Raw genomic sequence first — 23,469 nt, forward strand, 5'->3', positions numbered from 1 at the left:
TGGAGAGACACAATCAACCCCGAGGCACCGACGGCTGGTTAAGAACGTACCGAGGGAGATTCATGCTCACCTTCTTCATGTGGTGCTACACATGAAACTAAAAGGAGGAAGCAGAAATGAAGCGTCTGGTGTTTAAAGCAGCGGCTGGACGTCACCAGCGTTCTGCAAGAATCCGCAGAATTTCCTGTTTGGGGTTTTTCATTTATCTGATGATGAATTAAAAACATACTGAGCATCTGGCCCTTTACATCAAATTCATATTTATATTCTGAGAGCCACGTTTGACCAGAAAATCCTATTTTATTCATATTTGTTAAAGTTGAGTGTTATTGTTTGTTGTCTGTAGAATATAAAACTTGGTTTAGCTTGCTGTTTACGTGGGTTTTTTGTCGTTTGGGTGGAGAAGTTAGCATCAGCAGGACTTTTGCTGCAGGTGATCCTGCAGAACATCTTATACGTGTTCGTTTACAAAAAGTTGTGTTTTTGGGATGGAGCAAAATTCCCGGCCTGAATTATTGATTCCAGTTCATCCCTGATCATCATGACTGAAACTCTTTCCTTGATGTGCCAGGTATTCGGAGAAGACTAAACCCATGTGTCTCAGCTTCAACAAATACAGTCTCATCTCCACCTGTTGAAGGAGATGCTCCTGCTTCCAACATGTCAGGTGGAAACTCATCTCAGTCTGTTGAAGGAGAAGCTCCTGCTTCCAACATGTCAGGTGGAAACTCATCTCAGTCTGTTGAAGGAGATGCTCCTGCTTCCAACATGTCAGGTGGAAACTCATCTCAGCCTGTTGAAGGAGATGCTCCTGCTTGTGAAGAGGAAACTACTTTGTTAAACAGCGACAAGAAAAACGCACAAGAAGCTGACAAACGTACGTAAGAGTCAGCTGGTTGCACAGCAGGTAAAGTCTCCTAACTTTGAATCATCACATCTTTCCTTTAGTTGCAGAGAACAACGAGACACCTTCTACCTCAGCAGGAGACCCGACTCAGGGACCGTCAGGAGGAAACCGGTCGGATGGAAATGTCAAACTAGGAAAGAAGAAAGTTAAGTATCACAAAGTTCCCACCGATGATGATGATGATGAAGCCCGACAGAAAGAAGAAATCTCTGCAGACAAAGTGACAGAATAAGAGTCCACAGTAGGAATGTAAACTGTGTAAAAGATGAGGATGAAGGAAGGAAGCAGGAATATTCAGACAAAGTACTCACGTGCAGTTACATATTTAGCTAAAGTCACTCCTTCTTATTAGTTTTATGGAGGTCCATCAGAAAATAATCCCTCATTCATTAGAAAATAAGATTAAAAAAGGCCTGTTTTTGGGGGGGGGGCGTGTCTGTTTGATTGATAGGTCTGTGGTGCAGTCAGGTTACAGCTATCGGTGGGCGGGACATAGTATCGTCAGGGTTCCAATCAGATCAGTCAGATCCACCGCTTGCTCCTCGCCCCCAGCTAGTCCAAATATGGTCACTTCCTGTTCCGAACGAGCAAAGATGGTGCCGGACAGAATCTGAACTGGAGGCTTCATAATGTTCACAAACCAACAGGTGACATCACTGCTGGTTCACACAGCAACCATCTCTGGTGGTGTGTGTGTGTGTGTGGGGGCTTGTTTTTCTATCCTAGTGGGGACTTTAATGTGACTGCACACCCATCCTCAGGGACTTGTGTCACTGTGAGGACAAAAGTTGAGGTCGAGGAAGGTTGGGACTTTTTAGGGTTTTAGGGTTATATCTGGATCAGCAATATTACAATCTGTCACCATGGTAACCATGCAAGATTAAACCAAAGTGCCATAAATTCTTGCCGTGGCTTTGTTGGGAGACGGGCAGCACTGCAAGCCCGACACGGACCAATCAACCTTCCTGACTGTGAAACACTCATGTGGCAGAAAAAAATAAAATAATTACAGGAAAAATAAAAATATCTGTGATGAATCTCGTAACTCGGCTGGACGGACGCTGCGGGACAATAATGCAACTGCAGCTGGTGAACTTTGAAGCTTGAACACAACACATCCCTCATTGGTGACTTCTTACTCAAACCTGTTGCCAACCGTTATAATCGCAGTAAAGTTGTATTGTTTATTTTTTTTTATGATCCTGAAGACATTCAAACTGTAACTTCTGTGCTCTCTACGATGTTGATGGATCGATATCGGTGCTAAAATGTGAAACAGACACTGATACAGGTCTCTGCTATTTTGATCCTGAACGGTCAGTGCTTTAAAAAGGTGCTCGGCTTTACGATGCTGCACTGACAGTCCGCTGCTTGTACCATGGACCGCAGTTTGGGAAACACTGTTGCAGAAGAATGCAAAGTAAATATTTCTGAAAACTCTGGAAAATGTCAGGTACAAACTTGTGTTGCTTCTTTGAACAATTATTTAAGCGTATAACCATTTCAGTGTCCGTCTCTCATTGGACTATCGGCTCACGGTGATCAGTGGGCGTGGCTAATAAAAACAGGTACAAGCAAATTATGAAATGTGAAATTTTAACAACTAATTAATTTATATTGTAATTTATAAGTCATATCTGCCTTGCAAAGGCAAACAAAGGGAAACAGAGTGTCATTTTGTATTTATATGTTGAATGTATAATAATAAAGGGCTCTTTGTATCTTCATGAGGTGTTTGTTTATTGTTAAACTTTTAACAATCAGTAAATCACATTTGTCTGCGTGACAATTAATCCTCCACTAAACTTGTTCCCGGTTGGAACGACGAGGTCGGGTCGGTTTCCATGGCGGCTCTCAGGTGCATCTTTAAAACCAGTCTGACGGAGACACATCACATTTGTCTGCGTGACAATTAATCCTCCACTAAACTTGTTCCCGGTTGGAACGACGAGGTCGGGTCGGTTTCCATGGCGACTCTCAGGTGCATCTTTAAAACCAGTCTGACGGAGACACATCAACCTCCTCAATAGGTTTTCAAAGTTTATCTATTGTTAAAAAAACAGACAGACCAGAGCTGCCCCACAGCTGATTTTTGTCAGGTGTTGGTTTATAAAGGGCTGTTTTGTGGAGGTCCATTTGACAATAATCCCTCATTCATTAGAAAATAAGCTTCAAAAAGATCTGTTTTTGCAGACTTGTCTGTTTGATTGACAGGCCTGTGGTGCAGTCAGGTTACAGCTATCGGTGGGCGGGACGTAGTATCGTCATGGTTTCCAATCAGATCGGTCAGATCAATATTCAATGAAACTGGATAATATAAATATAGGTGAGTAAAAAAAACAAAAACCATATATGTAATACAACTTTATTTGTATTGCACGTTTCATACAAACTTTCTGTTACTGTAATCGCAGCCAGACTTAGGGGTATCTGGACCGGCAACATGGGATACAAAAGGTAAACTGCACCTTGAATTATTCACCTTTGTGCGACAGTAAACTGAAGAGTTTTCAACATATTTTACAGTACCTGTACATCGATGAGGTAACGTCTTCACCTACTGACCTGGTGGAGTAAATCCACGATGCGTTCAAGTCCACTCGTCTAGCGTAGTTCTTCACAGTGGAACCCCAAAAAAATAAGTGGGGGTTCCGTTTCATAATAAATATTTTATTACAGCGTTTTCAACCTATTACATTACTAAAGAACGAGTCCTTAGCTGCTCAGAGTAAGTTGAAGTAGTGAAACAGGATTCAATCTGAACACACTGGAAAAGTTTCATCTGTGCTACACGATGACACGTTTGTACGGCGGAGAAACGTGAGACCAGTCAGACCGGACCGCCTGGTTTCAGGAGAGGCTCGTGGGGTTCATCTCCTCTATCGCCTTCATTTGCAGGTCCTCGAGGTCCTGAAGCAAAGACAGAGAAATCATTTTTAAAAAAAAGGGTGTTCAGTAACACAACGATGGAAAAGTATCATCTACGTCATGAATTATTATGTATGTTTGCAGGATGAAGACGGTTCGTCCAAACAGAACCACCTGCTGTCAGGAGAGGCCGTCCGTGTCCATCTCCTCCATCGTCTTCGTTTCCATCTCCTTCTTGTTCTAAAGCAAAAGCAGAGAAACAAAAACATGGAGAAGTGTCGGGTACATTATGTATTATGTATGTTTGTCAGCTAAAGACAACTCAGTTCAGTCAGACCGGACCACCTTCTTGGTTTTCATCTAAAGAGTAAAGAAGTCACAACATAATACCAGACTCTCCTATCATCTTAACCAAACTGTATGGGAGCAGCATTGGAGCCGGTGACACCAACAGACTTAACAAACTGGTTAAGAAGGCCGGCTCCATCATTGGCTGCAAACTGGACAGTCTGGAAAAGGTGGTGGAGAGGAGGTCGCTGGAGAAACTGTTATCCATATTGGATAATCCAGACCACCCTCTACACCACCTGCTGCAGGGACAGCGGAGCACTTTCTCCAAAAGACTCCTCCAACTCCGCTGTCACAAGGACAGATACAGGAGATCGTTCCTGCCCACTGCAATACGACTTTACAATTTATCACCTCTGGTCAAATCCATCACTGAACAATGATCGCGTGTTAAACTCTCCGTGTGTGCGAGTGGTTTATAAAAGTATTTCAATAAACTCTAATCACAACCACGTTTCTAAAAGAAAGTTGGGACATTGTGTAAAAAGTAATTAAAAAACAGAATGCAATGATTTTCAAGTCACATAAACCCACATTTCTTTTAAAAATAGACCAAAGACAACATATCAAATGTGGTTTAATGAACAATATCTGCTAATTTTGAATTTGATGGCAGCAACACGTCTCAAAAGGGTCGGGCAACAAAAGACTAGAAAAGTTGTGTAACATTTCACAACTAATCAGGTTACCATGGCAACAGATCAGTAACATGATTGGGTATAAAAAGATGATTTCAGAGTCTCAGCAGCGAAGATGGGGAGAGGTTCACCACTCTGTGAAAGACTGTGTGGGAAAATAGTGCAACAATCTAAGAATAATGTTCCTCAACGTAAAACTACAAAGAATTAGTGGATTTCATCAACTACAGTTCATAATATCATGAAAAGATTCAGAGAATCTGGAGAAATCTCTGAACACAAAGGGACAAGGCTGAAAACCCATGATGGATGGTGGTGATCTTCGGGCCCTCAGTCAGCACTGCATTAAAAACAGACACTCTTCTGGAGTGGAAATCACTGCATGGGCTCAGGAACACTTCTGAACACCATCGTCTGTGAACACAGTTCATCGCTGCGTCCACAAATGAAGGTTAAAACTCTCCAAAAAGAAGAAACCAGATAGAAACATGATCCAGAAACACCGCCGCCTTCTCTGGACCCGAGATCAATGAAGATGGACTGATGTGAAGTGGAAAACTGTTCTGGGGTCTGACGAAGCAAAAAATGTGAATTCTTTTTGGAAATCATGGATGACACATCAAACGTTTCTCAATGAAAAAAATCCTCAGTTTCAACATTTGATCTGTTGTCTTTGGTCTATTTCCAGTCAAATATGAATTTACATGATTTACAAATCATCACCTTCTGTTTTTATTTACATCAAACACTATTTCTCTGTAAACGTGTTTGTATATTAATCTAAAGACAGACGTGTGCTGGTAACAGTTCTGCTTTTCACCGAAACACCGCTGAGACCGAAAGAGGTCAAAGAAAATCCAGCTTTTTCTTAACCGAGCGAACGAGACGGGTGTGGAGATCAACCGGTACGAGACTCTGGAGTTCAGTTTTTACAGCCTGATAACTTGTTTCTACTGAACGAGAGTGAATAAAAATAAAGTGCTGCCGTCTCGATGCCAGTAAAACGTATGGAGGGATGGTGGAGGCGTCTCCAGCAGCTGCTGCTGTTTGTTTCACTATTTACTCACATGTAACTTTTGCATGTTAAAAACATATTTTATCCACTTTTGGAAGAGAGTCGGTAAAAAACAGCACGTGACTGATTGTCTTCCGGTTCTTAGTCATACCCCATGTGCTGCCATGGAAACGGAGATCGCACGAACAAAAAGTTGTATCTTTCGAGAGCGAATTGCCCCACAATATACGTTTTAATTTCATATTTTATTTAGTTGGTAACTTGCTGTATTAATCGCGATATTAAAACACCCACTGGTGTAATATTGCGTAGCTGAGCGTGCTCGGTGAGTCGAGCTCAGTGAAATGTGGATAAAATAATTTAATCAATCAAAGAAGAATTGTCTGAGACGCTGGTGTTGTTTCTTACAAAATCAGGTTCACGAGTTGAGTAAAACTCGGAGCTGTTCATTCATTCAACTCATAACATGTCAAAAACAGCTCAATTTATAGGTTATAAAGTCAAATTAAACCAAAAATATTCCACTGATCAACTACAAAAATGAGTTGATTGGACATGCAGGATATTTTATGAAGCGTTATTATATCTGTTTAAGTAACAGACTGAGAGCCTGGTGGTGATTAGCTTAGTTTATCATAAACACTGTGGGAAACAGCTGGTGTGGCAGATTTCAAAAGTTCACAGATGTTTAGTTCAATAATTAACATTTCATATCTCTTTGTTTACACCTGTAAAAACAGTGAAATGTAAAAGCAGCACTTTTCAGGTTTCAGGAGGAGTCGCACGCTATTTGTGACGAGGTTGAACCGACCCTTTAAATAATAAAAGCTCCGAGTGAAACGCTGCGTGTGGACGACGCTCTGCGGTTCCAGCAGCATCAACAGCTCTGCTGGTTTCCTCTCAGTCAGAGGACAGATGACGTCACCGTCACCTTTTCTCTCAGTCTTTCACTCTTTTAGGCTGCGCCTCCTTTCCTCAAACACGAACTCCCCACAAGGAGGATTAAACATGAGTGGATGCTGCCATCTTGTGGCTGAACGGCCGTCTGAGTGAAGAAGGGACAGAAAGATTAAGATTGATTTTTATTCATTTCACAGTGGGGAAATTCGGTAACTGTATTGTGTGCACCACGTGACACTAGAAAATAATTCAACCTGAAATACCAACTAGTTTTTATAGAGGTTTTGTGGTCAGATGCAAAGGTAGTCGGAGTAAAGTTTACATTTTGTATCTAATAATAACAATAATAATAATAATAATAATCTTAACTTGTATTGCATCTTTCATACAAGAAATGGAGCTCAACGTGTTTTACAGCAAGAAAGTTGAGTGCAGTGTTTCACATAAAAAAAGATATAAAGGAACATTTCAAAATATAGAGAAGAAATAAAATACTTCAAATTAAAGAGTTAATTTTAGAGTTAAAATATAAAGAAGAAAGAAAGTCTGCCACTAAAATCCACTTAAATAGTTTTTATTTTCCCAACAGTAAGTCATCTTTACTTGAGGATTTAATGAAAATAAATGACAAAGAATTTTTGTGGAAATTTCTACAGAGTTTTTGAGTGAATGTCACTGAGACTTTATTTTAAGTGTAGGTATGACGCATACTTTTTTAAAACAGTTTGATTGGTTGTTGCGACTGGCTTAAAAGCGGCAACGGAAAGACGGAAATGACACAAAGTTGGATAAAAAAGAAAAGATGGCAATTCTTTTTTTTTCTTTTTGGACAAGGTAAAAAAATTAAGTAAAAATCAGAAACAAAGTGAAGACTGAGGGGTCTGGCACCAGGAAGTTAGAGAGAGTGGGCGGAGCAAGGAGACACTTATATAGGCCACGCCCATACATTCATGCAAGACATAGAAAGCACACACACACACACACACACACACACACACACACACACACACACACACACACACACACACACACACATGCACACACACACACACACACACACACACATACACACACACATGCACAGCAGGACGTAGAATGACAAGTCACAGACTGACTAATAAATTCGCTTTGTGAAAACAGGCCCAGAAGAAACAGTGAAATCCAGTGGAAATAAAAGTCTCAGCATGAAGCTGTTTTGTGTGTTTGCTCTGCTGATAAAGGACCCAACCAAAGTTGCCAAATATCTTCGTGCTGCGATCAATTTAATTTCCATCGTTACTTTGAAGTTGGAGATTTGAGCGACGATATATTACCCGTTTCGTTGACTTTTCATTTCTCCTTGTTGTTACTTCCGCAACTTCCAAATTACTAGACATTAGAAATTCTTCAGATTCTTAAAAGTCCTCACCTCCCTGCTCGGAAAATTCCTGTTTTGAAGTTTCTCCACTTTCTCTTTCACACAATAAAGTGGCGGGAATACTTCGACGAGGAAAAAGGAAGGCGACCAGGTCCCTACAAACTAATGCTGTGTCCCAGATGTTGTACTTGTGTTCCAGAAGTTGTACGTGTGCACTAATACTCATTATATTCTGAGCACATCAGTGCGTTCTCACTTTTAAAGTACAGAAACATGCAGTGAACTACAAGTACCAGGATGATGCAGTCGGAACGCTTCTTTCTTTAACTTTTATTACGTAATGCAGCTCCGGTTAATAAGTATGTACTGTTGTGTAATACAGTTGGGACGTACTACTTCATCGTAAAAATGCCTCTTGACCTTTGACCCTCGCGGTCGTATCCGTCAGGACATTTGAAGTAAACATGAAAAAGGATGTGAAGGAATGCCTCTTCTTCTTCTTCTTCTTCTTCTTCTTCTTCTTCTTCTTCTTCTTCTTCTTCTTCTTCTTCTTCTTCTTTTGTGGGCAGAGCATTAGTGCCACCAACTGTCAGTGTCCTTCATAGACAGTTGGTGTAACTCTTCAGCTTCAGCCAGTCTTCTCCATTTAAAACTAAACCTGCTGCTCAGTAAAGTGAAGGATTCAATTCTACTTTCGTAGCGTAGACCGTCGTCCTTCCTTCACACGTCCTACAACTGAAGAGTTATTTTTTTAATAGAGGAGTTGTGATACAAAACACCTGCAGAGAGGTTATTTCTTCTAAGGAGGGCGATACAATATACTGATGTAAGAATACAACATCTATTGAAGTTGTTGTTGAATAAATGATAAAAAAAAAAAAAAAAAAAAAAAAAAAAAAAAAAACAGAGGAAGATTGCAATCTTTCAGCGTGTGTGCGTGTGTGTGTGTGTGTGTGTGTTCATATGACTGTTTAACATACCATGACTTTTGATTCTCTTTCCACCCTCATGAAATCATTTTGATTCAATCAGGTACGTGAGATTTGAAACAACAACAAAAAATATCGACGTTCCTTGTTTTGCTTGCACAACTGCTTGCTTGTAAAAGTTGTGGCATTGATAATGAAAGTAAGTCAGATGAAACTTCGCTCGGGTTTGCATACACGCACAGGTTTGCCGTTATATTCCAGCACGACAGCTCCTCACCGCTTTACTCCGACTCACTCCTTCCAGAAGAGAAGCAAAGACAGGACAACTTTCGTTGAGGAGACTTTTATCCCCGACGAACTCAAGAAACGAAGATTTTATTTGTTCAGGTAAGGTACTGGTTGTTTTATCATCCTCGATGTTTCACCGGAGACATCCAAAACACATAACGGAGTATTTGGGCCACGTTAAAAAAGGAAAAAAACTAAAAACATAATCATTATAAAAGGAAGAGGATTTTTTTTTAAATTTAATTCTGCTTTCGAGAAAAAAGTGAAGTCCAAGGTCGTGAATAAAGCTGCGATGATGTACAACTTGATCGGTTGCGTCTTGTGATATGCAGCACTCCGGTGTTACGATGACTACCTTTACATCTGTATTTATAGCCTTTATCTATTTCGATCTGTGCGTGCATTGGTTTCCTCCTTCCATGTGGTTTCTCCTGAGCATTCAATGGGGAATCATTCCCTGTGCCACTAAAACCGAAGTATTATCAAGTACGAGTTCATCTACGTTTGGATTATTCATATAAAATTGGATTTTAATATTGAAATGTAGTTTTATTCTGGAAACATAATTTCACTTTATTTTCAAAAAGCAAAATAACAAAATAAAAGTCTCCTCTTCTTATTCTTTTTTTTTTTTTCAACTCTCCGGGTTATAAAGAAAAGTAGCAAAAGTAGTGTGTGGACTCTGATGAGGCAGCAGCAATAGAAAGGTTGTAAAGTCAGATTAATGAGGTTATTAATGACATCATAAATCACTCACTCGTTTTTGTTGTTAGTCACAAGAACAACTGTTGTACTTGCTTTTTCATTCACTAGAGCAAATTCTAATGTCAAAAATAAAACAATAGCAAACTCGTTCCTGCATCAGGGTCACACCTCATAAAATACAACAAAAGATATCTTACATGAAAAAAAAATTATACGAATAAAGAAGCAATAATAAAAAAAATGGATTAAGTAACTGAAGTAGCTGAAAAGGGGCTAAATGAACTCATATTCAGGTCGAGGTGCAGCCTGTTTTAAAAACACGCAGCTCTTCACATCATGAAGGTCGGTTGTAGCTTAAGTTCGGTCCTCACAAAGCACTTGCTGTGAAACCTCGGCCTCCTTCCTGTATGTACGGAGAATACAAACCTTTCCTCAGTCAGCCTCACTTATAACCTTTAAAGTTTATTAAATGTGGTTTATTTGGGATCTGATCACCCTTTAGAGACATTCATACCTGTGTGTGTGTATCTTTTGTGCAACGATGATTTATTCTGGTAAGTATTGAGTCTTTCTCAAAAACTGAGGTTATATATTATCTGGTGTTTGTCACGTTAGATAATAGTTGCATGTTTGTTTGTTTGTTTTTTGCAGTTCAGACATGCAGCAGTCGAGATGGCTGGTTGTGATCGGACTGCTCGGGGGTGAGATTTCACAGATTGAAACCTCCGTGTGTGTGTGTGTGTGTGTGTGTGTGTGTGTGTGTGTGTGTGTGTGTGTTTGTCTTGATGTCATTTCTGGGACGTGAAGTTGATGTCTGATGAAACACACACCAACTGTCATCAAAAACAAACAACCTCTTCCAGAAGTCAAATTCTTCAGTGTTTTTTCTGTGTAATTTGAGCCTTCAGAGTCTCTCAGGTCTGAAATGTGGAAAACTGAAACGCGTGGAAAACTGGGACGTAGTATCGTCAGGTTTACAGGAAATGATTCCCCAATCAGATCAGTCAGATCCACCGTTGGCTCCTCCCCCCAGCTTGTCCAAATATGGTCACTTCCTGCTCCAAACCGCTCCGAACTAGCAAAGATGGTGACAGACAGAATCTGAACTAGAGGCTTCGTAACGGTCACAAACCTACGATGATGTCACTGCTGGTTGTTCAAAGCAAACCGTTGCTGAAGCCTCGTTTCATGAGGTACTTAATGCAGTGACGACTTTAGGACGTGGTTGAGCCAAAGATTTGACAGATGCATGATTTCCTCGCCAGACATCCTCTGACTTCAACAACTGAAAAACACCGAGGCAAAGTCCAGACACCTGTTCACACCTCCTTTCACCACCATCACGTCTCTGACGTCTTTTGTTCAGATTGTAAAACTCGACTTTCTGTTGCATCAGATTTTATGTTCAAAAATGTTCAATAATTTCAGTGTTTACTGACTCGTTTTAAGGCTGGTGTTTGCTCTCTCATTTTTGGTTTTCATCAGGCTGAAGACAAAGTTCCCCTCCAGCAGGGTGGGAACTTTCTGATACGCCTACGGTCAACATTGACCGGTAGTATCGTCAGGTTTCAACATTGACCGCAGGACATTTAATTGACGTCGATCAGGTTTGTTGAAGTACAGGTGTTATGAAAACAACTGGATAAAGGCTCAGCAGTATTTCATACAGCGTGTTTACTTTCTAGAAAGAAGAGCTGCTCCATCCAAAGTGATCAGACAGGTTAAGAGTTGACGTGACCATGCAAAATGACCACTTTCTCCATAATCTCCGTTCACATCCAAGCAGAAGATTCGGGACTTAAAATTACAGACTGTGTATAAAAGTGTTCGTAGCTCCCGGGTCTGAAATATGGTCCGAACCATTCCGAACTAGCAAAGACGGTGACGGACAGAATCTGAACTGGAGGCTTCACAAAAAAACATGAAAAGTTACCAGAGAAACAGAATTTAACTCAAAACTTTTGGCCGCAAAACTATTTTTCTGCTTGTTTCCAGTGTGTTCATGTTATTTTAGGTTTTCGGCTCGTAAAGTCTCGCTTACTAGTATCTCTGTTTTTTTTTTTTAATTCCAGCACTCACCGTGTCTCAGGCAGCGGAGCTTCTTAAAACCGTTGTTGGAAAATCTCTCCTGATGTCCTGCCAGCTGCCATCTAGACAGTCTCCCGAAGTGTTTTACTGGCAGGACAACAAAGATAAAGTCTTGGTTCAATGGCCTCACGATAGCACATCACCACCAGCCCCTGAATACAAGGACAGGGTCGGAGTTTCTGAAGGGATTAATTCTGGAAATATTTCGATCATACTTCACAATGTCACCATTGCAGATAACCAGAAATTGTTCCTGGTTGTGGCCAGAGAGAAAGGTTCTCATGGAACTAAAATGTACTGCAATTATATATTGCAGGTTTCAGGTAGGGGAGAGTAAATCAATATTAATGTCTCATATCCACGAGCAGCACATGTGTATAAACCATCCTACCTTCATGTGCCGACTCCCAGCTCCCTACCAGGATCTACAGCTGACTTTCAACGAGGCCTCAAACAATGTGACCTGCACAGCCCGAGGTGGGTTCCCCAAGTCCGAGGTCCGGTGGTCCGCTTTCAACACATCCAGCGACGAGGAGGTCGACCTGCCGGGCGCCGGGACGTCCCATCAGGAGGATCCGACCCTGAAAACCTTCTACGTCAGCAGCTCCGTCGTCGCGCCGCTTCGGGAGCTGGAGAACGTCACCTGCCGCATCCGCAACCCTCTCACCGGCAACACGACCGAGATCACCAGGAAAGTCCCCGGTTCTGGTGAGTAGCGGCTCCGGAGTTTAAAAGTCCACACAGGTTCACAAGCATGATGCGTTTTGTGGTGCTGCTAATTTTTGTTCCTCTTTAATGCAGATGAAGGTCTGGGTCTGGCCGCAAAGGGGGGCATCGGTGTAGCAGTACTAGCAGGACTAGCAGTCATAGCAGCTTTTTGCATCTACAAAAAATGTAAGTAAAAGTTTTAATTTGGCCTCTAGTGCCATTTCTTTGGTGGACATAATTACACAGTGATGACCATCGTTAAAATGAATGACCATATATGGAGAGACACAATCAACCCCGAGGCACCGATGGCTGGTTAAGAATGCACCGAGGGAGAGTCCTTCTCACCTTCATGTGGTGCTACACATGAAACTAAAAGGAGGAAGCGGAAATGAAGCGTCTGGTGTTTAAAGCAGCGGCTGGACGTCACCAGCATTCTGCAAGAATCCGCATAATTTCCTGTTTGTTTTTTTTTATTTATCTGATGATGAATTAAAAACATACTGAGCATCTGGACCTTCACATCAAATTCATATTTATATTCTGAGAGCCATGTTTGACCAGTAAATCCTATTTTATTCGTATTTGTTAAAGTTGAGTGTTATTGTTTGTTGTCTGCAGAATATAAAACTTGGTTTAGCTTGCTGTTTACGTGGGTTTTTTGTCGTTTGGGTTGAGAAGTTAGCATCAGCAGGACTTTTGCTGCAGGTGATCCTGCAGAACATCTTATACGTGTTCGTCTACAAAAAGTTGTGTTTTTGGGATGGAGCAAAATTCCCGGCCTGAATTATTGTTTCCAGTTTGTCCCTGATCATCATGACTGAAACTCTTTCCTTGAAGTTCCAGGTATTCGGGGAAGACTAAACCCATGTGTCTCAGCTTCAACAAATACAGTCTCATCTCAGTCTGTTGAAGGAGATGCTCCTGCTTCCAACATGTCAGGTGGAAACTCATCTCAGCCTGTTGAAGGAGATGCTCCTGCTTCCAACATGTCAGGTGGAAACTCATCTCAGCCTGTTGAAGGAGATCCTCTTGCTGGTGAAGATGAAACTACTTTGTTAAACAGCTCCAAGAAAAACACACAAGAAGTTGACAAACATACGTAAGAGTCAGCTGGTTGCACAGCAGGTAAAGTCTCCTAACTTTGAATCTTTCCTTTAGTTGCAGAGAACAACGAGACACCTTCTACCTCAGCAGGAGACCCGACTCAGAGACCGTCAGGAGGAAACCGGTCGGGTGGAAATGTCAAACTAGGAAAGACTGAAGTTCAGTATCACAAAGTTTGCACCGATGCTGATGATGCTTCTGATGATGCTGATGATGCTTCTGATGATGCTGATGATGCTGACGAAGCCCGACAGAAAGAAGAAATCCCTGAAAAGAAATAAAGTACAATAAAAGAAAAAAAGTAGAAAAATCATAAAATCATAAAAGTACTAGAAAAGTAGAAGAAAAGAAGGAAAAAAAAAGAAGAAGAAAAGCAGATAAAAGTAGAAAAAAATGAATAATAAAAGAAGAAAAGTAGAAACAGGTCTCACTTCTTCCTGAAGTCTGGACGTAAACTTTCCTCCTCAGAAGTGACAGCATGGCAGACTGGGACTCTCTTCACACCTTTTCTCTCAGTCTTTCACTCTCCTCCTCTTTTAGGCTGCGCCTCCTTTCCTCAAACACCAACTTCCAACATGGAGGATAAAACATGAGTGGATGCTGATGCTCCCATCTTGTGGCTGAACGGAGCAGGCGGCCGTCTGAGTGAAGAAGGGACAGCGACTGTAAGAAAATAATTAAACCTGAAATACCAACTAGTCTTTATGGAGGTTTTGCAGTAAGATGCAAAGGTAGTCGGAGTAAAGTTTACATTTTGTGTGTAATAATAATAATAATAATCTTAACTTGTATTGCACCTTTCATACAGGAAATGGAGCTCAAAGTGTTTTACAGCAATAAAGTTGCATGCAGTGTTCACATAAAAAAAAAAAACATATAAAGGAACATTTAAAAATATAGAGAAGAAATAAAATGCATCAAATTAAACGCAAATAGAGTTCAAATATAAAGAAGAAAGAATGTTTAACACTAAAATCCACTTAAATGGTTTTTTTTATCTAACTGTCACTGTGAGTTTAAACTCCCATGCATTCATTTACCCCCATTTTAGCCCCTTCCTGTCCAAGTTGAAATCGCATTTATTTAACACGAATCTTTAAACCGTGAATGAAATAACACTCAACATTTACTACCAAGCAAAGTGAGGATATCACACCTTTCAACTGTCATCATGACCCACAGAAAAGAAAAAAAAAATAACAATTTACACCGCGGATGTGGCAGCAGACTTCTCTTCCTGCGTGCTGCGGGCTCATTTTGTTTAGCCCCGCCGCTCGGCTGCGGAGAGGTTACAAACTAATGCTCTCTGCTTGTCCTGATTGGTCGGCAACACTGACCCTCACCAAGATACGTTCTGTAAAGGGAGGTTCGGTTTACAGAATTACCAAGAAACAACGTGTACCCCAAAATTATGAGAGTGGATTAAAGTTGTAGGACTGATTAAAGTGCTGAGTCAGGAGGAATTTTTGTTTATAGTCTTGCATCTGTCAGTATAACGTGGTATAGTACAGAACCAACAGTATAAGGCCCAGTTAATAAATTAGAGTCCAGTGTGACAGGATTATCCTTTCCTGACTGTCCCAAGAAAAAAAAAAAGAAGAAAAAAAAGATGTAAGATCTCACCATTTTTTTTTTTGTGTGTGTTTACAGGTTTGCTGTTTGTGCCTTAAAAAGTTATCAACTTTAGCCATATTGCTGAAATTGGTGAGTCCCATAATGAACAGCTGCAAATGTTTTGGTTGTATATTTAAATACGAATTTACAAATCCCCAAAAAAGACAAAAATACATTGAGTTGACGACAGAGATGCACGTTATAAATTGTCATAACCATTGGGACTTTTTTTTTTAATTTTTTTAAACTCGTATTCTTGACATCCTGTAAATCTTTCAGATGCGAGTCGCCTCCTCTCAATAGCAGAAAAAAAACATCCTGTCTGCTTCCGTTTATTGTAAATCGCTGTGGATAAAAGCGTCAGCTAAATGGAATCGTAATCCCCCAAGGGACCGTCAGGTTGCACCGCTGTCCTCCGACCAGCTCACTCCTCACCGCTTTACTCCGACTCACTCCTTCAGAAGCAAAGACAGGACAACTTTCGCTGAGGAGACTTTCATCCCTGAAGAACTCAAGAAACGAAGATTGTATTTGTTCAGGTAAGCTGCGCATGCTCACCTCTCCACGCAGCGGGTACCGGTTGTTTTATCATCCTCGATGTTCCACCGCAGACATCCAAAACGCATAACGGAGTATTTGGGCCACGTTAAAGAAAACTAAATGATGATAATAATGAGAGGAAGAGGATTTTTGTTTTAATTCTGCTTTCGAGGGGGAAAAAAAGTCGTAAAGTCGAAGTTTAGATTGTTCGTGAATAAAGTTGCGGTTGATCGGTTGCGTCTTGTGATACCAAACACACCCTTTTTTTTGTGTGTGTGTACTGCACTGCGGTGTTACGATAAATACCTTTACATCTGTCGATTTACAGCCTTTATCTATTTCGATTTGCGCGTGCAGCCCTTTGGAGGAAACGGTGTGGTTTCTCTTGAACCGACGCATTCAATAGGAAACCCTGTGCCTGAACTCAAGTACGAGTTCATCTACACGAGACATCCTGTATCACTGGCTGGAAAGCAGGTTTGGATTATTCTTATAAAATTGGATTTTAATATTGAAATGTAGTTTTATTCTGGAAATATAATTTCACTTTATTCTCGAAAGCAAACGAAAAAAAAGTCTCCTCTTCTTATTTTTCTTTTTTTAAGCTCTCCGGGTTAAAAAGAAAAATAGCAAAAGTAGTGTGTGGACTCTGATGAGGCAGCAGTAATAGAAAGGTTGTAAACTCAGATTAATGAAGTTGTTAATGACATCATAAATCATAGTTTCTCTTTTAAAGAACTTTATTTAGAACATAAAGGGGAAAAATAAAAAAGAAAACAACAGGAAACTCGTTTCTGCATCAGGGTCACACCTAAAATATAACAAAAGATATGTTAGAAGAAAAAAAAAATGATAGGAATAAACCGGCAGTAATACAAAAACACAGATTAAGGAATTGAAAGAGCTGAAAAGGGGCTAAATGAACTCATTTAGGCTGAGGTGCAGCTTCCTTGCATGTTTTTTTTATTTTTTTAAATTTCCTTTTATATACAGTGGTGTGAAAAGTGTTTGCCCAGAGGGAAGAACATCATTCAAGAATTTTGCCTCAGAGCAAAATCCACTAATTCAACAGTATCAGCTGTTGATCGTCGGTACACACACATACATACATACACACATACATACATACATAAATAGTGGAGAACAGAATAAAGGTCACGTTGTTGAACTCATCCTCCAGATGTCCTTCAAATGTCCTCCAAACCGGTGTGAACGTTGCATGGGCATTTTTTAAGAAAATCCCATTTTATTTTATTAAATATTGATATATTTTTTTTTTTTATTGATTTTTTTTTCTAACTCTTTGAACCTTGGATGGTGTGATTTCAGGTGAAACGCCGTCACGTGTCGTGCTGCAGACACGGTGACCCACTCTGGTGACGCTTTGAGTTTCACAGGAACTGACTCAGGATCAGCTGTCGGTCACACTGCTGCATGAATACAGTGAGATAACAGCACTGTAGTTTCATACTTTTGTTCAGAAGCCATCACAGCTTCAGTAGCCTTCATTAAATAAGCGTGTGTCATCAATGTTGAGACCTCCAAACATGTTAAAGGGGAACGGTTTTTTTAAATTATTATTTTATTTTTTTCATCTAAGAGTGGTACAGATCACGAGGAGGTTATTTTGACATGCAGGAGCCCCGAGATGTATAATGTATTTCTCTGTTGCAGGTCGGCGGTGAAATCACAAATGTTCACGTACCAGCGGGAACAAAAACATGTGGAACTCAGATACTGTTGTTGATCAAGAGACGACACTTGAAATACTTCCTCGTGAAGGTTGTTGCGGTCCGTTAGCACCACAGACTGTTTATAAAAGTATTCGTAGCTTCCAGGTCTGAAAAATGAAGCTGATGCAGAAGTGCCTTAAAATGTAATACCAACGAGTGCCACTAGAGGTCCATCATTAATTAGAAAATAAACTTCAAAAAGACCTTTTGTTTTTTTTGGTTTTTTTTAAATTTTTTGGGGTTGGGGGGGTCTGTTTGATTGACAGGCCTGTGGTGCAGTCATGTTACAGCTATCGGTGGGCGGGACGTAGTATGCAGGATGTTCAATAACGTCAGTGTTTACTGACTCGTTTTAAGTCTGTTGTTTGCGCTCTCATTTCTGGTTTTCATCAGGCCGAAGACAAAGTTCCCCTCCAGCACGGTGGGAACTTTCTGATATGCCTACGGTCAACATTGACCTTTTTAATTGATCTCTATCAGGTTTGATGAAGTGCAGGTGTGATAAAAACGACTGGATAAAGGCTCAGCAGTGTTTCATACAGCGTGTTTACTTCTTCATCCTCAGCGGATACAATATGAAACACAGGTTGAGTATTAATCAGATGATGTGACAACAGAAGAGGCACAGAGTACAGCTGAGGCTGCTGGGAGTGTTTTTAGTTTGGTTCGAATTAAACCGAATAATTGGACACGTTAAGATTTTGGCCGTCCACTTCTTATTGAGATCAGGTGATTTGATTTTGGAGGTCAAAGGTCACTGTGACCTCGCAAAACATGTTTGTGGTCATAACTCCAAAATCCATTGGCTAATTAGGACGAAATTCCACACAAGTGTCCAACTTGATAAAACGACAAAGTGATGACATTTTATATCCAAAAGGTCAAAGGTCAGCGTCACAGTGACATCGTAAGCAGAAGGGGAGACTGTGACCACATGTGATCCACTTCCTGAATGTGGGACTCTAAATCTAAAATGTGCTGATTGCACAGATCTTCTGTGTGTCGGGTTGAACATGTGTGTGAAACATCGTCTGTTGCCTTGGCAACCACCGTGTGTCCCATCTGAATCAGATTTATTCAGTCTTCACTAGATGAACTAGATAATATGAGTCTGGACAGACGTGGAGGGAAACTAGGTCTAGTTGTAGACCGGGTTTGGACAAACTGGTTTTGGGCCTGGTTTTAGACTAATTTCAAATGGTTTTGGACTGGGTTCCAGATTTGGACTTGGACTTGTTCTTCCACTTTGTTTGGGACTAGTTTAGGACTAGTTTTTGTCTTAGTTTAAACTCGTTTCAGTCTTGGCTTTGGACTTCTTTCGATCCCTGTTTTGTGCTACTTGTAGACAAACTTTGGACTCCATTATACACGCAACGGGCACACCCATCGACAAAAACAAATGATTTTAACAACTTTTAATCCCAAACATGTTAAGAGTGCACAGAAAAAATTTAAATTCGGTCCGACAATATCCCGAGGAGGAGTTTGTTAAAGTACAACATGTGCAAATCACCAAAAATGGTGACTAAATTCAAAATGGCGGACTACCTGTTGAGTTGAAGATGCTCAGGAGAGCAACAGGAGATGTTTGTGTTCCATCAGAATCATTGGGCAATTTCCTCTGCAGTCTTCACGACATATATAACGTGATTCTGGACAGACGTGTAGGGAAACTGACAGCTGCCTTGTTGGAGGCTGTAACTTCGGTTTGTCTGTGGATCCTCTGTTTTTTGTGGTTTCCTGTCACACGATGGATTTCTGCTGACCGTCTTTCTGGACGCCCTCTTGGTGCAGACGTTGTGTGGTGCAGAGGAAGCAGTGTGAAGATGAAGATTTACCGTTGGAAATGTTTGTGCATTATGTTGTTGTCCACATGTTGTCACGGCAACCGACAGTGACCAACGTTAGTTAGTGTAATCTCCGAATGTACCTTGTGTAGCAGGACGCTGAATTCGTTTCTCAATAAAAACCATTTAACTTCGCAGTGGACTTCATTAAAGTGAACGTCAAACATTTAAGGAACTGTATGCAGCTTGTGGTCTCATGTTCCCGCTCTCAACCTCCTCTGAAGGTAAAAGCAACATACAAATGAGAGATCACAACACATTCATGCAAATGCAGAGTGATTTGCCTCTCCAACGAAACCAGGGTGTTTTTCATCTGATAGCTGACATGGAATAACTACATGGAAAAATAGCTCTTCCCTGCACATCGCTGCTGTAAATGAACCACGTGTGGATTCATGTGTATTTCATCTGTTTATAAATGTTCCAAAGGAATAAGAGCTGAGGAGCAACAGTTGTTTGAAGTCTGTTCTCTGCACACCCTTCCTTCATGCTAGGAATAACTCATTGAGGAAGCTACAGCAGCATGAATGCTCACAGGCATTTCCTATTTATTTAATAGCTCCTGATGAAACCAGGATTACATCCACCCGGAGATATTTCTGGTGAGTTGTATGTTGTGGACATTTCAGTGTGAAATAGATGTGAAAGTCGGGAATGTTTTGTGTTTTTGTAATTAATACAAACTCTGCTCTTCCTGTCTCACCACATAGTTTCCATTTAAAGCGTGGTTGTGATGCTTCCTAATTTTTTTGGTCTGGGATTTATACTGACTGTTTGAGAGCCTGAGTCAGTCAGATCACCACCGCTCTGTCCGTCTCAAGACGTCTCTGAAGACGAATATATTTCAGGAGTTAACTGGACTTTTATCCCGGAGGACAACATGAACGGACAAAGCCTCCCAGCTCCCAGCTCCCAGGCTCACCTGTCAGGTAGGCTGTCTGCTCTCATTTCCAAAAACATCCAAAAACTATTGTTCCAGTTTATCTCTTGAAAATCTCTTGAAAAAGGAACTTTTACTATTATATATTTTAACGTAGTTTATTTTAGTGAAATGCTGATTAATGTGCCTTTAAGAGAAAATAAAAAGAAAGTTAATAATAAAATGATTTACATAACACAGTTATACAGTTTGTATGTAATTTCTTTGGTTCACAGTTACATCTAAAAGTATGATAATTTATTAATAATGATTTAAATGTCTTTTTTTTGTTATTTATTCGTTATAGCTGTTGAGGCGGAAATGACGTCGAATCACGTGGAACATTGCGGATGTAGTTGGTGGTGTAAAAAAAAGGGAGTAGCCATCTTCCGGTCTTTTTCCTCGAGACGGTCAGACGTTTTCATACCCGTCGCACCGCTAAATAGATATTTAGCTGTCTTCATATTCACCTATTTCCTGTTTGGTACGTGTGATTATCTCTGTTACTTGGTTTATTTCAGCCACCCGGTTCAAACCGGCTTTACTCAGTTTCTCTTTCTGCTACTGAACACGTGAAGCTATTCAATCGTACCACGTGGCGAGAGATCAGAGAAACCGTTGATTCTTTGTCGAATCAAACTCAATTAATGATAGTTTTCTCGACTGATTATACTGCTGATATTGTTTTGATAGTTGTTTTGGTGGTTATTTGTGTATTAATACATATATTCACACTGTAATTCTGGGCCCTCAGAGCATGAATGGACAGCATGTCGGAGAACAGTTCAATTTAATTCTGAATTTTTTTCAACTTTCCAGCTTTTTCATTTATTTTGATATATTTTTTTTTTTTTTTACAAAAAAACAGTTGTGTAATGTAACTTAAGAATGAACAGGCCTCATTGTTGTTGTTACTATTAATGATTTATAACAGAGCTCTAAAGCTTTGGGGCCTTTAACTTTATAAAAACGATGGATTCAGTTCACAGTTTATTGTAATTAATCACAAATACACCAAGCAAAGCAACAACAGGCTGCATATATTTTAATGTAAGCTTTCTGTTGGCAATGTTTTGTCCCGTTCCAGATCCTCATTTGGTCATGTTTTCTAGATTTGTTCTGTTTTTCTAAACGTTGTTAAATGGATTCTTTTTCGTCCGTTTTGTGTTTATTGTTGTCGTTTCCTACTTTGTGCTGCAGCCTGCAGACAAAATGAATACACCTGCTGTGTGTTAGTCATGAATTCTCCTGTTTATTGCGTAACTATTTCACATATCATGTCTGTAGCGGGAGGAGAACGCATTTCTTGTCCAAATTGAGACGGCCGGGTTCGACGGTGATGTAGTGAAGTTTCTTTCAACCTGGAGTTTGCAGATGGGTGTTTTATTTTAAAGATATTCCTGGAGTTTTGTTTTGTGTTCTCGACAAACTTCAGGTAGTGTAGTCGGGTTTCCAGTGTAGGTGGGTGAAGCATCGTGTCCTTAGTCAGGTTCTCAGTCAGATCAACCTCTCATGTCGCCCCCAGCTCGCCCAAATATGGTCACTGTGGTCACGAACCAACGGGTGATGTCACCGTCGGTTGGCTCTTGGGTACACCGAAGAATAAAATGTAGAAGTGACAGTAAAGTGTACCAGTGAGCACTTTGAGCACTGACTATGAGCCTCCATGAGGTTAGTTGATGTCCCTGCACCACTGTGGCAACCGTTGGTATAAAGCAGGCCTGGCCAACCCGCGGCTCCCGAGCCGCATGCGGCTCTTTGCCTGGTTTCATGCGGCTCTTACGTTCATATCGAAGTTTGTGTTTTTTTTTTTTTCTTCTTTTAAAATCTTATTTATTGATTTTGCAAATACTTTAGACAGAGAGGTAGGACAGGATTACCCCTCCAAAAAAATTGGTATATACAGAATAGTACATTCAGTTGTAAGTCTCTTGGAGGTAGTGTTTGTGTTTTCAGATCAATACGGTATTTTCGTCAAACGCGCATGTGTATCCCGAGCTCTCGGATCTCGAGTGGATTATGGATCTGGCCTTTTTGGTCGACATGTTGTGTCACTTGGACAGACTGAACCTGACCCTGCAGGGTAGGTTAAAAATGCTGCCTGACCTGGTGCAAAGTGTGTTTGCGTTTGTCAACAAACTGAAGCTGTTCAAGGCGCATATTCAAAAGGGAGATTTAGCGCATTTTCCCACTCTGCTAAAAGCCAGCGGGCAAGTCACCAGCGCCGCCCTGAATAAGCAAAGAGCCAGATATGCAACACTGATTGAAAACCTGCACGAAAGCTTTGTGACCCGGTTCCACGATCTACAACTGAAAAGGCCACAGATTACGTTCCTCGTCGACCCATTTAATGCGGAGACGGACTGTTTGAAAGCCCCGCTAGTCACAGATGAGGCCGTGGCTGAGTTGGAGATGATCAATCTTTGTGAGGAGGACCAACTGAAACCTGCTTTAAGGGAAGGGACCATTGAGTTCTGGAAAAGTGTGCCACTGGAAAAACATTTTTCTGAAATGCGGTGTTACTTTTACGCCACATGTAACGGGACACACACCTTCCAAAAAGTTCAACTTTTGTCTCGTCAGTCCACAGAGTATTTTCCCAAAAGTCTTGGGGATCATCAAGATGTTTTCTGGCAAAAATGAGACGAGTCTTAATGTTCTTTTTGCTCAGTGGTGGTTTTCGTCTTGGAACTCTGCCATGGAGGCCATTTTTGTCCAGTCTCTTTCTTATGGTGGAGTCATGAACACTGACCTTAACTGAGGCAAGTGAGGCCTGCAGTTCTTTGGATGTTGTTGTGGGGTCTTTTGTGACCTCTCGGATCAGTCGTCGCTGCGCTCTTGGGGAAATTTTGGTCGGCCGGCCACTCCTGGGAAGGTTCACCGCTGATCCATGTTTTCTCCATTTGTGGATAATGGCTCTCACTGTGGTTCGCTGGAGTCCCAAAGCTTTAGAAATGG

The 23,469-nt window shown here is 40.8% G+C and overlaps 1 protein-coding gene and 1 long non-coding RNA gene across 2 annotated transcripts; both read left to right on the top strand.

Moving 5' to 3' along the window:
• Nucleotides 1-29: 29 nt before the first annotated feature.
• On the top strand, nucleotides 30-2,634 carry LOC138200721 (uncharacterized). The gene is made up of 2 exons (XR_011178422.1): nucleotides 30-877; nucleotides 949-2,634. It is a non-coding gene; the product is annotated as an uncharacterized lncRNA (long non-coding RNA).
• A 6,546-nt stretch (nucleotides 2,635-9,180) lies between these two features.
• On the top strand, nucleotides 9,181-19,729 carry LOC138201170 (cell surface A33 antigen-like). Its single transcript, XM_069154400.1, has 11 exons — nucleotides 9,181-9,349; nucleotides 10,607-10,656; nucleotides 12,028-12,366; nucleotides 12,455-12,751; nucleotides 12,845-12,937; nucleotides 13,592-13,789; nucleotides 13,913-14,523; nucleotides 15,509-15,562; nucleotides 15,752-16,011; nucleotides 16,341-16,489; nucleotides 17,006-19,729. The coding sequence occupies exons 2-7, from the start codon at nucleotides 10,614-10,616 to the stop codon at nucleotides 14,137-14,139; spliced, it is 1,197 nt and encodes a 398-aa protein (XP_069010501.1). The 5' UTR covers nucleotides 9,181-9,349; nucleotides 10,607-10,613; the 3' UTR covers nucleotides 14,140-14,523; nucleotides 15,509-15,562; nucleotides 15,752-16,011; nucleotides 16,341-16,489; nucleotides 17,006-19,729.
• The last annotated feature ends 3,740 nt before the right edge of the window (nucleotides 19,730-23,469 follow it).

Source organism: Embiotoca jacksoni, unplaced genomic scaffold (assembly GCF_022577435.1).
Source record: "Embiotoca jacksoni isolate LCO1_2020_lvr unplaced genomic scaffold, fEmbJac1.0.p SCAF_2, whole genome shotgun sequence".
Classification (NCBI taxonomy): Eukaryota; Metazoa; Chordata; class Actinopteri; family Embiotocidae; genus Embiotoca; species Embiotoca jacksoni.